Below are 15,720 nucleotides of genomic sequence, written 5' to 3' on the forward strand. Positions count from 1 at the left end.
TTTCCGAAGCTCCAGGCCTTTGCAAATCAAAGCAAATAAAGCAGACCTACACCTACTGAGCAGGAGCAGAGCAACATCCTCATCCCTTGTCATTACTTTTAACATTCAGAGGTATTTACACTGTCTACAAAATGCCATTTCTGAGCCATCACTCTTTGATGTGGAGCGTAACGCAAGGAGAATGTAGATGCAGATCACTGTGGCTCTGATACTTGTTTAAATCAACTTTTAATTTGCACAGTAACTTGGTTTTCTAAGCACTTATACTTTAAACATTCTCTGAAACTTAGCACTCCCTCATTTTCATCATATTACTGAACATAATGTCATCAACTCCCAGTTGAAACTCTGAACGTCTGAAGTTCGGAAGCCAGGTTGAAAAGCCACCACACTCTGAAGCCCTTTTGATAAAAGGGGGAGAAAAAAACTCTGCCTCTACAAGCTATGATGGCTTCACTTAAGGTGGACATTTGCAGTAAAACTGACTCCAGTTTGGGCTCTGAAATCATATCTACTTTACAATAAATGTATTCCACCCTCCACTGTTCCTCTCCTCTACCTGTCCTGAGCATGTGAAAGGAACACCACATGCTGCTGTTTGGCTGGACTAGTGTTTTGCTCTTTGGTATGAACAATTTTGTTTGTTCCCCGTTTGTCAAGCCAGGGATGTGTACAAACACCAGACATTTTACCAGCACAAAAACAGACTGGAGACCTAGTTGTACTGTGAATTTCACAAAAGGGCTACTGGTTTTAAATTGTGAATTATTATTATCATTATTACATTATTACATTATCATTATTATATTACTATTATAATTATTAGTGTTATCTTATCTTAGGCTTATGTGCAGCTGCTCCAGTGTGTCCAATTGTATTGGACTGGGTTTTTCTGTAGATAATATGTAGATATTTGTGAAAGATGAAAGTCTGTATAAGCAATGGGTGCTCCTTAAAGCTGCTGAATTCACAGGGCTGATATTCTTCAAAAATAATTAAATATGTGTGCTAATAAAATGTCTATTTCACAGTGTGGAAAACAGGTATCTATGGGTCTGAATGACTTTCATCAGCATAAATTAATATATATATATAACGAACAAATGAATGAACGAATATACGAACAAACAAACATATGTATGAATGAACAAATATTCAGTTGTAATTCAACTGTGATCTGTGTATAATTGCATAATTATTTCCTTTTATTGCAATATTTAAATTGTTTAATTGGATTTTTATTCTTGCTTTAACTGTTTTTTTAAGGTGTATTCCCGCCTTGTGCCCAATGATTCCAGGTAGGCTCTGGACCCCCCGCGACCCTGAATTGGATAAGCGGTTACAGATAATGAATGAATGAATGAATCAGGCTAACTTTAGCACATTGCAAATTGGCAAATTGCCTGTTGTTTCCACTCATTTGAATAAGCTATAAGCTATATTAATACAGCTATATCAATGTAGCATTTTAAAATTCTACATAATGTGATATTGGGTCAAACTGGGCAACAATAGCTCTAAAAGACAGTCCACAAAACACAGTCCTGACACCTTTCCAACGTTGCTATGCCTCACTTTGTTTAAATAAAACACACAGCCTCTGGTGTTTACTCCTTTTAATCTATTCACAGGCATCTGTACTTCTATATTTTTTCTGTTTATTTACTGTTACCCATTCAGGAGAAAATTAGCCAGCTTTGGCTCTGTTCTGTAGTGTTGCTGCTTGTAATCTGCCTCCACTTTTCAAACAAGGGCCAGTTTCCTCTCATTTTACTGAGAGGAGTTTGGTGTGTTCATGTCTCTGGTCATGGAGATTTTTAGAATGGCAATGGAGCTTTTGGTATATTTGTAAAATATAATGTTATCTATGTTCACTTGGTCATTTCATGGCTGTGAGACACTGTTTGTAGAGCTGGCCACACGGTGGACTGTAATATGATTGGACCAAGGGTGGGATCATAGGAGCTCCGCACCAGACTGGGCACTTCTCAAGGAGAATATACTGCTTTAGCAATGCTGTGAGAGGCAGCAGTGTTTTAGCTTTGACTGTTTCCTTAATCTATGATCACATACCCTGGACATTTTATGATTAAGAACAGTAAATATCCTACATATTGCTCCTTTAATATAACATTTATTTTGTTGCAATTGTGTGTTTTTAAAAATAATCAAATTAGTTTTCAATGTTTTTTCAAATCGCCAAGAATATCATTATCACCCAAAAATCCTGAAATATCATAATATTATTTTAGGGCCATATTGCCCACCCCTATTTGGAAGGCATGGTCTTCAACAAGTTCTCTCAGTAAACAATTCCAGAGCACATGCATAGTTAGATTCAACCACAAGTATCAAGTTATTCCAAATTCACATTCATACATAACCTGTTAATTCCACCAATCAGGGAAGAATTCTGCAGGACAACCCATGTTACACCATGTTCTACTACATGTTGTGTGCAATACCACATTTCAACCACATTCATCATTCATTCATTATCTGTAACCGCTTATCCAGTTCAGGGTCGCGGTTGGTCCAGAGCCTACCTGGAATCATTGGGCGCAAGGCCACACCCTGGAGGGGGAGCCAGTTACAGAGTACAGCATTTTGTTTAGAGTTTTTGACCAGCGTTCTGTAACATTTGTTAAACCTGGAAATAGCCCCAAACAAATGTGTTTAGAGAACAGATTAATTACAGATTAAACTAATATATATTTAAAAACATAATGGAAAATCAAATAATGTTAAAATATCGTCTTGGTAAAATTAAAACGTTTTTTTAGATGATTTTGCTTCTACTACGAAAAATGTTGAAAAAGTTAAAGGTGCCCTATCAGAGATTTTGCCAGTAGATGTCACACTACCGCAGCTCAACCCCACCTCCCATCAAGCTGACAAAGTTGAAATGTTTTAACACTGATAAAGATAAACAACACTGAGAAAAGTACCCTTTAGACAAAATAATGTGCCCGGAATGTAAGCAAGTAAATAAATGTAAACAGCAGTGCAATGGTAACTTTGGAAGTTTAATTTACAGGAGTTTTTAAGGTGACAATTTCCTGGCGACGGGGGTTACAGAAGAGAAAGCAGTTTTTTCCTGTGTGCACTCACCCCACATTAGCGGGGAGAGGAGTCACTGACCCAGGAGAGTCCTTCTACGAAAATAACTGTGTGTTCAGAGTCCAGTTGGAGCCTTCCAGCAGAAGTATTCTCCACAGCAGAAAAGTCAGTCCAGCATCGATTCTTGTCTCACTCTGTGTTAGTGGCTGTTTTTATGGAAGAAAGCATATTGTTCTCAGTGGTGGAATGTGAACTGTTGTGTTATACTGAATATTTGGTAGTGGGATTAGAGAAAGCGTGGTGGGTGGTGCAGGTCTCGTTGTTGGGGGCGGGGGGGGTGGGGGTGAGTTTCCAGAGGATGGGGCTATCTGTGAAAACAAGCCCTTCAGAAAAGTAAATCAGAGCAGTGTGGCTTCTTTTTGTGCTCATGACACTTTCCTACACTACATATTTACACTGAAATTAGTCATTTAATGATATACAAAACATGTAAAATCTCAGATTTTATCTCAGTGCACCTTTGAAATCCATACTCCAGCCATGATGTTTTTACACATTTGCTTTGCCACACAAACACACTCTACACTGAAACATTGAGAGAGAGAGAGAGAGAGAGAGAGAGAGAGAGAGAGAGAGAGCGAGAGAGAGAGAGAGAGAGAGAGGGAAAAAGAGAGAGCGAGAGAGAGAGAGAGAGAGAGAGAGAGAGAGAGAGAGAGAGAGAGAGAGAGAGAGCATGACAGATGGAGCGTGAGTGTTTGGGGTGTATATGTGTGTATGTGAGAGGGGAAGAGAGGGGGACAAAAAGAGTGTGGGTACAGTTGGATATCTGACCATTAAAGCAATTAAGAGGAAAAAGAGACTGTAAAAAGAAAATGCTCCTCCTTCTTTTACCCCCTACTCTTTTCCCCTCTTTCTCCCGCCCTAGACGAGTGCTCTGCTGTTGGGGGGGAAATGCCCCCCTTTCCAGTATGCACCCGTTAACCCTGTAACCACACACACACACACACACACACAAAATGCAACCAGCTATACTACTCCCGAAATCTGAAGCCACTTAAGTCAGTCTAGTATATAACACACATACATACACACAAACACGCATATGACTGCTGTGTACTCTGAGTCAGACAGATCATAAGGTTTATAAGCCTAAATTTCAAAGATAGCAGTCAAAAGAGTCCATAATTTTCCATGCAAATTCTCCACTGATGTTCTGAAACTCACACGGACATGGGGAGAACACACCAAACTTCCTGCCTGCCCCACCTTGCCGCCCCAAAGGTGTTTCAGTACTACTAAAATGATTCTGTATTTTCATTAGATATGTTTAATTTCCCTTTATTTACAACAAATTAACAGATGCTCACATGCAATAACATAAAATACAATCTAAAAGCTTAACACTGTAAAGAACTACATAGTTATGTAAAACATATATCAGAACTATTTAAGATCAAAAGTTAATTACAAAAGATTACCATGAAATCATACTCTTGTAAGATTAAAGAAGACACATTCAAAATGTATTTGAAAAAGATGACTATATGTGTCTGAATGATGAGAAAAGGTACCTAAGGTAAACCTTTTAAAAACCTAAAAAATTACCTGACATTATGGAAAGCCATGATGAGGTTGTGTAAACTGTGATTAGTTTGTGCCTCCTCTGCCTCTGAGTGTCAAGCAGATTAAAAATCAAGGTGCAAATCCATCCATGCAATTTTTGGGTGATTTGAATTGTGTTGGCATTCTATTTTTTTCTGACATTCTTAGTGGTTTCTTTGTAAATTTAATTGTTCATAAAATTAGCTTTGTGACCATTTTAATCACATCTTACAGTGCACTGCTTCAAATAAGGAGTTGAATATTTACTGATATTGCTCTGCATTTATTAAGCTACTTGTTGTAGTTGATTCAATTTACAAAAATTAATCAAGACAATTAGTGAAAGGAAGTGTCATCTTATCTTAAGGGAGTCAGAGCAGTACTGAGGAATGGAGTGAAATTATATTATATAATGGCAATGGGAATTTTGGGCCATAGCAGTGAAATGTATAAAATATATAAAAAGCAGCAGGAAGAACATTATCTAACGCTCTGCACTTCTATGGTACAATGGATAAACAAGAATATATATATTTGAAATATTAGCCAAATTTAATATCTGTTTTACCTTTTAATAATAAACTAAACTCTCCTGATATTAATATTATTCGAATCACACTAAAAGTGAAAAATGAATTCACAAGTGTTTTCATTATTAATAATTTTAATTACTCAGGTTTTTAGAACACATGATTCTGTCACATCAACTTCCCACAGATAGTCTTTAGAATGTAATCCCAATGAATAGTTCCACCATTGCAAAACCATGCAAACCTAAACACTCAGACACTAAGTGGACACTAGTGAGATTCCAGGAGTTAGTAAACTGAGGGTCACTTCACCGGACATGGAGTCTAGAAAGGACCGAGCAGATAAGTAAACTATACAACAAAAAAAACGTAATGTATATGTGTCATGGCTAATGATTAAGGGTGCACTCATTCCAATAGTCATCCAACTGTATGAGTTCTGTGGGAGGAGAAAAGGCGGAGATGGCGTTAAATTGTTTAGGGGTTCTCATTTCCTTCATTTATTTTTCCTAAGGGACACGAATGGCCCCTCCGAGAAACTGGGAGAGAGCAAGAGAGAAATTTAGAGAGGAATGACAGGAAAAAGTGAACAAGAGAACAAGAGAGAGAGAGAGAGAGAGAGAGAGAGAGAGAGAGAGAGAGAGAGAGAGTGTGTGTGTGTGTGTGTGAGAGAGAGAGTGAGAGAGAAAGAGAGAGCGAGAGAGAGAGAGACAGAGAGAGAGTGTGTGTGTGTGTGTGTGTGAGAGAGAGAGAGAGAGAGAGAGAGAGAGAGAGAAAGAGAGAGTGCATGAGTGTGTGTGAGAGAGAGAGAGAGAGAGAGAGAGAGAGAGAGAAAGAGAGAGTGCATGAGTGTGTGTGTGAGAGAGAGAGAGAGAGAGAGAGAGAGAGAGAGAGAGAGACTGGGGTCCTAATGACACTTCCTTAGAGCTCCAAGCATTCCTTGCATGTTTGCTGGTCTGCTGCAGTGTCTTTCAAATGCACACACACACACACACACACACACACACACACACACACAGGGATTCTGCAGGGACAGGGAGCTCCTCAGAAGTAAATCACACAGGGGTCATTTGTACAGCACACAAGAGCCACAAACAAGAAGCAACAGGAGCATGCCCTTCTGACCACTACACATAAGAGTGGGAAAACTGCTCAATATATGTGCAGTGCATAAACCCCCGCCTCACACAATTCACACCTGTGATTTTCATTTCCTGTTCCTAAATCCCCTATTACTTTAGAACATTTGCCTATAGCTATAGACAGCTACAACTGCCTCCAAATTCAACATTATTTCCCTCTTAGAATATCTGTATTATTTAATAAGAAATCTTGAGGAAAATGTAGTATTTTTGAAGTTTGATAGAAGGTGTTAAAGGGTTAGGAATTCGCTAGATATGGTGCCTAGTGATAAACAATTTCACCCTCCAAAACCTTTGTGGTTTATATTAGGATAACAAGCTCAATGCATGATACTGGTCTTGTCTGCATTGTGCAATTATTGCAAGAGAAATGCTGAAAGCACCATGTGGAGTAACACTGCCTGTTGCAGATCTTCGTCATGCTCAACCTGTGTTCTATCAGAGTTTTCATGCATTTCAGGCATGGATTCAGTAATCCCATGCAAGTTTATCTGTTGTCTACATGCAGTTATCATACCCTCAAAGCTACAGTGAACTGAATTCCATGTAGAGGCTGTTCATCAATGCCTGAACACGCCAAAGGACTGAACAGCCCTTCAAAAGACACAGCAGGAAGATGCAGAACAAAATCTACATTATGAAGAAGTGGCAAGAACGAAGCCACACAGAGGCCACCTGTCAACTTCTGTTGAAAGCCATGAGTGTGAAAGAGCCTGACGCCATTAGTGACACTCAGTAACACTTGGAAGTACACATGCTGACTGAATCCATGCCAGTGTTAAACTATATCAATCCGAACAGAGAGAGGCAGGCTAGATTACTGTGGACAGCTGAACAGTACTATGAATGAGAAATTGTGGTGCATTCCTCTTCTCTTGCTGGTACCAAGAAGATAAGAGCAGACAGCCTGCTCATCTGTAAACGAACAGTCTTCCCAAAGTGTCTCATAGAACAGGATTCTGTTTTTTCCAAATTTTTTAAAAAAATGTCACTATATTCCATTAATTCATTGTCTTATCCCAGTGCGGAGCCTACCTGGTATCACTGGGTGCAAGGTGAAAACAAACCCTAGAGGGGGCGCCAGTCCTTCTCAGGAAGACACACACTCACACATACGGACACTTTGAGTCGCCAATCCACCTACCAATGTGTGGTTTTGTACTGTGGGTGGAAACCAGAGATCCCGGAGGAAACCCACGCGAACACAGGGAGAATGCACCAAACTCCTCACAGTCACCAAGACTTGAATCTACAACCCCAGGACCCACGAGCTGTGTGACAGCAACACTACCTGTTGCGCCATCATGTTGCCCCTGTCACTATAGGAACATAGTTGAAATGTAGAAGTTTATTTAGACCCCACCGTTCTTGGCTGAAATTAATTAATGTGGACAGACCATACATTAATCCCTTTTAACAACAAACAAAAAATATTATTAAAATAATATAATGCTTGCTGTTCCAACTGTATGTTTTCTCAAAATAATGACTAAATAATATAATTCTACATGAAAGCTACAAATATTTCGGACATGAAATATACACTGAAAAAAATACTGTATAAATTTGCTTTTCTTTTATTTATTTATATATTTAGTTTACATCAAAAGGTTGCACAAAATTAAATCATCTGTATCCCGAGATATAATTTGTGTAGCATTCTCATATTTTAAATATTGATGTAGATTATATAATGGCATGCAAACCTTAGAAAAATTTAGTAAATTCAAAAAGTCTCTATTACACTGGGTTTTTTTCCCCATGAATTTCATTTTCACATGTAAAATCCCAAGATTTTCAGTGAGATTCACATCGACAGGCAAATTTCGTGTACACAGTTTGCAGGTAAATAAATTTCGTCTTTAAAGTTTTGCATGAAGTTCAAATTCAGTGAACTGTGAAAAGCGGATTCTGGTCCCCGACCAATAGAGTTGTTACTCTGGCTGTGTGATATCTTGTGCGTTTTTACTGTCACAGCTCACTCTGACCAGTAAAAGTAGTGCTAAATTACACTTCTCTGAGAATTCCTAATTTTCATTTCTGTTGCTAAAATACAAACGAGGAACTGCTGAACCAAAATAAAGGACTATGTACAATGCTTATTTCCAGCACGCTCAGAGCCAATTCCAATTTGACAGCCTAAACAAAATGCTAAATTTTTGACACTTGTTACATGGAGTGTTGTGCCTGTCACAAGATTTGCTGTGGTTTGTTTATGTGAAAACAATTGTTTAAACATATGTTTATCCCAATTTTAAACATTAGTCATTGCCAATTCCATGCTAATAGCTCCACTCCCTCTATGACTGGGCACTTGTAATTCTTATATGGGACATATACATGTGCCTGGGGTTGGAAATCTCTATAATTTATTAGTGATACAAATGTCTACATTAAACTGACAGGTTCAAGATAATCATTTGAATCTGCCACAAACAAATTAATTAATTAATTAATTAATAGTAATTAATTAATTAATGAATAGTAATGTGTTTTTATTAAAATATGTATTCATGAACAAGGTATACACTGTTCATGAAATTCTGTGTGAAAATGAAAGAGAGGTCAGTGAAGAACAGCACTCAAGAGAACCATCTGAGCCACAAAGCTAAATCACACACACAGTACCCTCACTCATTTTCTCTTGGACTCAGACAGCGGAAGCCGATACACACAATTCTCTCTCTCTCTCTCTCTCTCTCTCTCTCTCTCTCTCTCTCTCTCTCTCTCTCTCTCTCTCTCTCTCTCTCTCTCTCTCTCTCTCTCTCTCTCTGTCCATCTCCCACTCTTTCGTGGCAGCTGACATACAGACTGCCAAGCCTCACTGAGCCAGGTGCTACTCCCTCTCTCTGCAGGCTGGAGGCAGCAGGAAAAGAGGAAGCGGTTTCCCTTCTTTATTTGTTGCTAGCAGTCTGTATTGACGAGATGACTGCTTGATCTGCAGTACAAAATTAAAACATAAAATACAGCTAACGGTTATACAACTTTTACGTGTTGAGTTCTCTCCTTCTCTGTCTCTTTGTTTTCTCTCACACACAGTCACACACACATACACACAGTCTGTTATTGGCTGAATTCCACTGCACCATTAGCCTCTTACTGAACCTTGAATTCTGAACACTGCAGAGACATGCGGGTGAAACTGGAGTGGAGTCCGCTGTCACCCTGCATAAAGCTGTTGGGTGTTTTTGTTTCGCTGCATCAAATAGTAGTTTAAATTAAGGCTGATGTTTAGACTGACATTCATGTGTAAAGTGCAGTTCTCTTACTGTGGCTGTCATCTTGTCACTTTCCGCCATGATAGCGGATGAGTACTTGTTGGATGGCATCACGTTTTTCAGTTGGATTTCCTACCGTTTTTCTGGTTTTCAAATCTGTTAAAAAATAAACATATATCCGTTAAAATTTCAAATAATAATGCAGAATTAAACTATTAGGGTCAACAAGGCCCACACACTTTTGCACATATAAGGAATAGGCTTAAAGCTATTACTCTGATATATAATTAAATTATGATTGCTGTGTAAATATATATTTACAATTAAACACATTTTACATTCAGTACATGCATGATGTATCTGAACATTTTCATAAATGCAAGTGAGTGAGTGTGTGAGAGAGAGTTACAGACCAATCTAATGAGTGTTTTGCATCTAGGAATACGAATCAAAAGCATGATAAAATATCTCATCTTACAAATACAGTTGTTGAATCAATTGAAAGTTTTGAATCTGAACTGAAGTGTTAATGATAGTCCTGCTGAAAACAGAAAACCAACTTTGGGGGATTTTTAAAAGCATCTTTTAGTGTCCATGTCTTGAAAATATCTAGTCCCTGCGGGTATTTTCTACACTTGCTGGTTAACAAAACTCCCAAGGGTGCAAAGTCTTTCAAAGCCAAAAAGAGGGGAAAATCACACAAAGAGAAACCAGACATTTCAATACACAACCTGCTTCTTTGTCCACAGAACTTGCAGAAAGTTCATCAGTAAGCGCTGGGACAGCACCTGAGCCATAATTCAGTGATCCCTTGGGCTTAACAGGTATGTGGAGGTCACTGAACCCACTGACCTGAGAAGACATGTTTCTACTCCAGGAATGTTAATGGTAATGATTTGCCTAGGCAAAGCCAGCCCTAGATCAACCAATGTGTGACCTCTACCTGGAGACCATGTTATTTTAACTAAACAAACACTACTCACATAAAGATACCTACTTAAAATGTACATTATTCATGTACTCTGTTTGGCAGACAGGCCTTGCCTGGGACATCTACCAACTTCAGACATGAATAACAATTGACAGAGTGACTGACTGGAGTCAGCAAGTGAGCCATCGCCCAGACTAACAATCACTCTGCCTTATCAATACAAAACATCTCGTTAATGATATGGAGGGATGGCTAATGATGCCTTTGGCAATATGCAAGAAACAGATGTGTAAAACTATGTCTCAGACTGCAAAATACAGGAGAAAATGAATTAGGGATATCCAACTTAAACATTAGAAGTAAAGAAGGTTTATTTCTTCTCTTGTAAAGCTGGCTTTTATCAAAAAGCAATTCAATGTTTTTGTGCCTATTCATTATAAAATATTAGCTACAAGTGTGTGATTCAGTGCCAAATAATATACAAATATATAAAATAAATACGTTTTTCAAACAATGATCAAATTAAACCAAATCTTAACAACTAAACACTACGTTTTAAACTACAAAATGACAAGATCATACATTCAAACCAGTCTATAAAACGCATAACATATACTGAGACAAGACGTCGGACAAAATAGGGTAGGGATGCATAAATACCATTTTTTTCCAAACGTGTACAACTATGTGTATTTTTGTACTTGCAGATACCAATAAAATACTTACTTAAAATTAAGCAATCAGGAACATAATAGTGTAGTTATTAATTAAAAAAATTTTGTTTAATTAAAAACTTTATTATTCATTTCTGGAACTGTCCAATCCTTTTTTAGCATTTTCCCACTTTACACCACCAATAACTTGATTTTCCCTATGGGATCAACAAAAAAATCTATGTAATCTATCTATATATATGAGCAACAAGCAAGGAGTGGCATCCTCTCCAGGGTGTGTTCCCGCCTTGCGTCCAGTGATTCCGGGTAGGCTCTAGACCAAACGTGACTCTGAATATTGGTAAGCGGTTACGGGCAATGAATGAATGAATGAGCAACAAGCTCTTGATATGCATTTGCACAGTGTTGTGCATCTTTGATAAGATAGTTTCCGTTATAAGATAACAGCTGGAAAGTTCTGCACTTGGGAGTGTTTGTTTATAGGCAGTGCTTATTTAACAGTAAAAAGGAAGAGACAGTAATTTTGACCTGTTTGAAACTTTGGGTATAATAACTTTCACATATTAAACCCCCATGTCCAAAGCTGTGACTTTAATTATATTGGAGCATATTTTAGTCTAACATTGTTTTGAAATTAATATTACAAATCACAAAAGTGTTCTGAGCACATAAACCTGGAAAGACCAGGTCATTTTGACCGTTTACATTATGAACGATCTCTCTCTCCCCAAGCCAGCTGTTTTTTATTGCTCTTCCAACACGTTAGTCTTTACCTTGACAAACCAGCTACAGTTTACCTCAGAAAGAAAGCATCCTGGAAAAACTTTGCGCTGTTGAATTAGCTATAAAAGAGAATGAATGACTTTATGTGAATCACATGAAAACAAAGAATGCACAAGCAATACCCTACTCAACCATTTAGGAATTATGCAAAACATTTAAGTGTTATTGTTCTTTATATTTGCAAGTAAGTTTTAAATTATTTTTATTGTTATAATTTTTATTTCACAGCAAATCTCTATATGATGTAAAACATCATATATCCATATATTGCAATTGTTCTGCACATTAAATATTAGCAATAAATAAATAACAATTAATAGAACTTATTATTATTGATATATATATATATATATATATATATATATATATATATCTTAAATATCAGACGGTCAAAATTACCATGGTGCTCGTTCTAGTAGTTATAGAATCCTGGCCATTCTAGTGTTAAGAGCAGCAGCCTGATCTACGACGTTGGATTCAATTAAAAATTTGCGAGCAAAGAAAATAATTTTGTTTAAGGAAAAACCACGTCAGGCAACGAGGCAAATGAACAGTGCTCTCACAAACGGGAAAATACACTTTGAGTGAAGAAAAATCCAGCTTGTTCAAGGACAGTCAAAACAGTGCGGCATACTCACTGCTCTTGGGTTCTCCCGGCAGTCCACTTTGTTTGGGCTGCCATTACTGACTGTGAAATAATTCCAGATCGCTGATATTTTAAGATGTCTGCTCATTAGTGCAGCAACGTGCACTAGGCACAAGGTATCGGATGTTGGTATCAGAGCCTCGTTTGTGATTATGAGTAAATCAACACTGTATCGGGAAAATACCCTATACCAGTATTCATGCATCTCTAAAATAGGGCATGTTATTTTAAGCAATAACAAGAAATATCTACCTGTTCAAGCAGCTAAGGTGTTGAAAATTTTGCCAGCGTACTACTGGGCCTTCTTCAAGATGAAGGAATGTCACAGCTGCAGAACACACCTGAAAGGAGCAGCATAGGTCTAGGCAAAACCAGCTGTGTCTGGGTGGGCCGAGAGCATGCATGACTGTGTATGAGACTTCAAACTATAACATATTATATTTATAAGTCAACATTACCAGATATTCCTATTCAATTAAAGACATTGGAGTGTGTACAAAGACATTTCACCTCCACATAAACAGTGATAATCATTATTTATTTAAGAGATTTGTATATCTACCAACTTTCCAGATGTCACCAAATTACACAATGTGTAGGGAGTGAAGTTTAGCACATGCTTCTTTTGAGAAACCACCTCTTCTTTTCAAACATTTTATTTTTTCTTCACTGACACCTGTGGCACTAAGGAGCCTCTTTTGGATTAGGAGAAACATATTATCAGAAGACTTTGGTGTATGTCAGAACATCACAATGTGTACTAGGTTATTTTATTGTTTGTTTGTTTTTGTTTTTAATATGAATTGGACCCAGTCATATATAAAATATTCTCATATTTTTATCCTTACCTAAAAAAGCATGAAGTACACAATGATCTTTTGTAATTGTTAAAAGGCCTGTGTACTTGAGTATACGTGCACACATACAAACACACATACCCACACACACACAGACCGAGCCCAGGGAAGAAGGAAGAATCTGAATCTGAGAAAGGTGAATGAGTGAATGAGTGAATGAAAGTGAATGTGAGAACACAAAGAGAGGCCACATCAAAGGTGAAAGCCTGAGTGACAGAGATTAGGGACTAAACCTAGGGAGGGGGCTTTTTGTCAATGCAGTGTGTGTGTGTGTGTGTGTGTGTGTGTATGCATCTAATCATGCGTAGGTGTGTGTGGGGGTATAAGAAAAAAGGTTATGTTAAAGAAAGTGAGAGAAAGAGTAAGAGAGAGAGAGACAGAGAGAGAGAGAGAGAGAGAGAGAGAGAGAGAGAGACATTTACAGCCACAAAGGGTGTCTATGAAATCAGGGCTTTTCAAGGAAAACTGAAAACCTGTATTCAAAGAGGTTTAAGTTTCATTTCACAGAACTGAGCATGGCAGGCTGCTGAGGATTCAGGTAAACATTTATATATTAAACTTTGCCCAGTGGGTGGAAATGGCCCCAGCACACCGTAGAACTTCACCATTTACTATAACTTGCTCATTCTGTCTAATAGCTACAAGTAAAGTAGTGCCATTATTTACATCATTTTAAGTAGTGTCACATTTGCACATTACACAATTTCAGTAATTTTACTGTTATCCTACGGATTAATAACACAGTAAGGGACATGTGTGCACTTTTTATAAGAACTAAGAACGTATTGTAGATTAGAGAGTGTACTGTTAATAAAAATGGAAATACCAGTTTACAGATTTCAAAGCAAAAAAAGTTAAACAGTAACTTTTTGAATAAAATTCTAATGTAATATACTGTAAATACACAGTGATTTTTACTGTGTTTCTGCAGTTTTAACATCTTTGGTCAGTAAAGCTTCTATAAATAATTATTAACTCCTCAGCCTGCTTGTTGGTGTTAATGAATTATATTTATTTTTTACTAAAAAAAAAAAAAAAAAGATCTTGTTAAATCACACAGTAATGCTGTAATGCTTCATTACATCTGAATATGAGCAAAGAGACAGAGTAAACAGGAAGACAGCACATAAAAGCCCCTGAGTAATATTTCTAAAGAAGTGACCTCTGCACCTGGCCAAGAACCCACAGTAAAAAAAGATGTAAGGTCCCAATCCCCATTATATATTATCATAAGAAATTTTCATTATGGTCTTCATAGTATTTCCTGTAGCTCTATTATTGCACTCTACTATAAAACACTATGTGATTGCATGGTTCACCAGCTGGAGTTTTACACTGTATGACACTTGATAAGTTTTTTGTTAGTTTAAGGCTATCCCACCAACTGTTCAAAATTCAACTCAGTTTCAACAGTTGAGACATAAAGTGTGACAGGAACTAAAAATGAACAAATGCGCATGTAGTGATTTTTTTTACTCTTTTTAACCAGCCAAAAAAACAAGGTGTTTAAGGCCAAAACTATACTTCAAAATGACTTTTCACCAACATTGGGCAACACACTGATGATCATTATGTGCAAAGGATTGCTGTAAAGTAGAGTTTAGAGGAATTAAAACTAATATTCAGACCTTAAATTATTACCATAACCATTTAGACAATTCAGAGTCTTTAATGATCCATTTCACATTAAAACCCAATGAATGACTGTTAAAATGTTTATAGATTTAGAAAAAAATTGTGGAATTCCCCTTTAACAGTTAAACTATGAATCCCATGATGGCTCAATTTAAAGTCTATGAGCTGTGTGTGAGTCACATATTATTTGTGGTGTCAACCCCTATAATTTACAATGGCGTATTTCACAATATAAATCACATTTATTTCACAAACCTGTGTCTGGCAAAATAAACAAAACGAACCCAGATCACTCTGGGTGATCATAGAGGAGTTTGATTACATTTTGGTTTATATGTATGATGTAGAAAAAAAAGTTGGGAGTGTCCTATAAATATATGAGCAAACATTTGTCCTGCAGATGAGATGACATCAACATCTTTATTTTTTCTTGCAGTTCACCACATCACCACTTTTTCTCCCTGTCACTGTGTTTAAAAGAGTGTAAAGGGTTCAATTTTCAAATATGGGATGAGGCCTATGGCTGAAACTGTTTCTAATAACTCAAGTGTAGAAATCCTCTATCCAACCACAAGTAAAAGTAAATAGTCGAGAGGCAGTAGACACCAGAGGAGCGATATGTGGGCAAGCTGCTCAAGCTAA

General features: G+C 37.4%; 1 protein-coding gene across 1 annotated transcript in view; it reads right to left on the reverse strand.

Moving 5' to 3' along the window:
• dnmt3bb.1 (DNA (cytosine-5-)-methyltransferase 3 beta, duplicate b.1) overlaps positions 1-15,720 on the reverse strand; it is a 50,840-nt gene that overhangs the window by 33,297 nt on the left and 1,823 nt on the right. Inside the window, exon 2 of the mRNA XM_066670555.1 lies at positions 9,604-9,708. Within this exon, the coding sequence (XP_066526652.1) occupies positions 9,604-9,663 (60 nt within the window). The 5' untranslated portion in view covers positions 9,664-9,708. The remainder of the gene's footprint in view (positions 1-9,603; positions 9,709-15,720) is intronic.

This window comes from Hoplias malabaricus, chromosome 5 (assembly GCF_029633855.1).
Source record: "Hoplias malabaricus isolate fHopMal1 chromosome 5, fHopMal1.hap1, whole genome shotgun sequence".
NCBI lineage: Eukaryota > Metazoa > Chordata > Actinopteri > Characiformes > Erythrinidae > Hoplias > Hoplias malabaricus.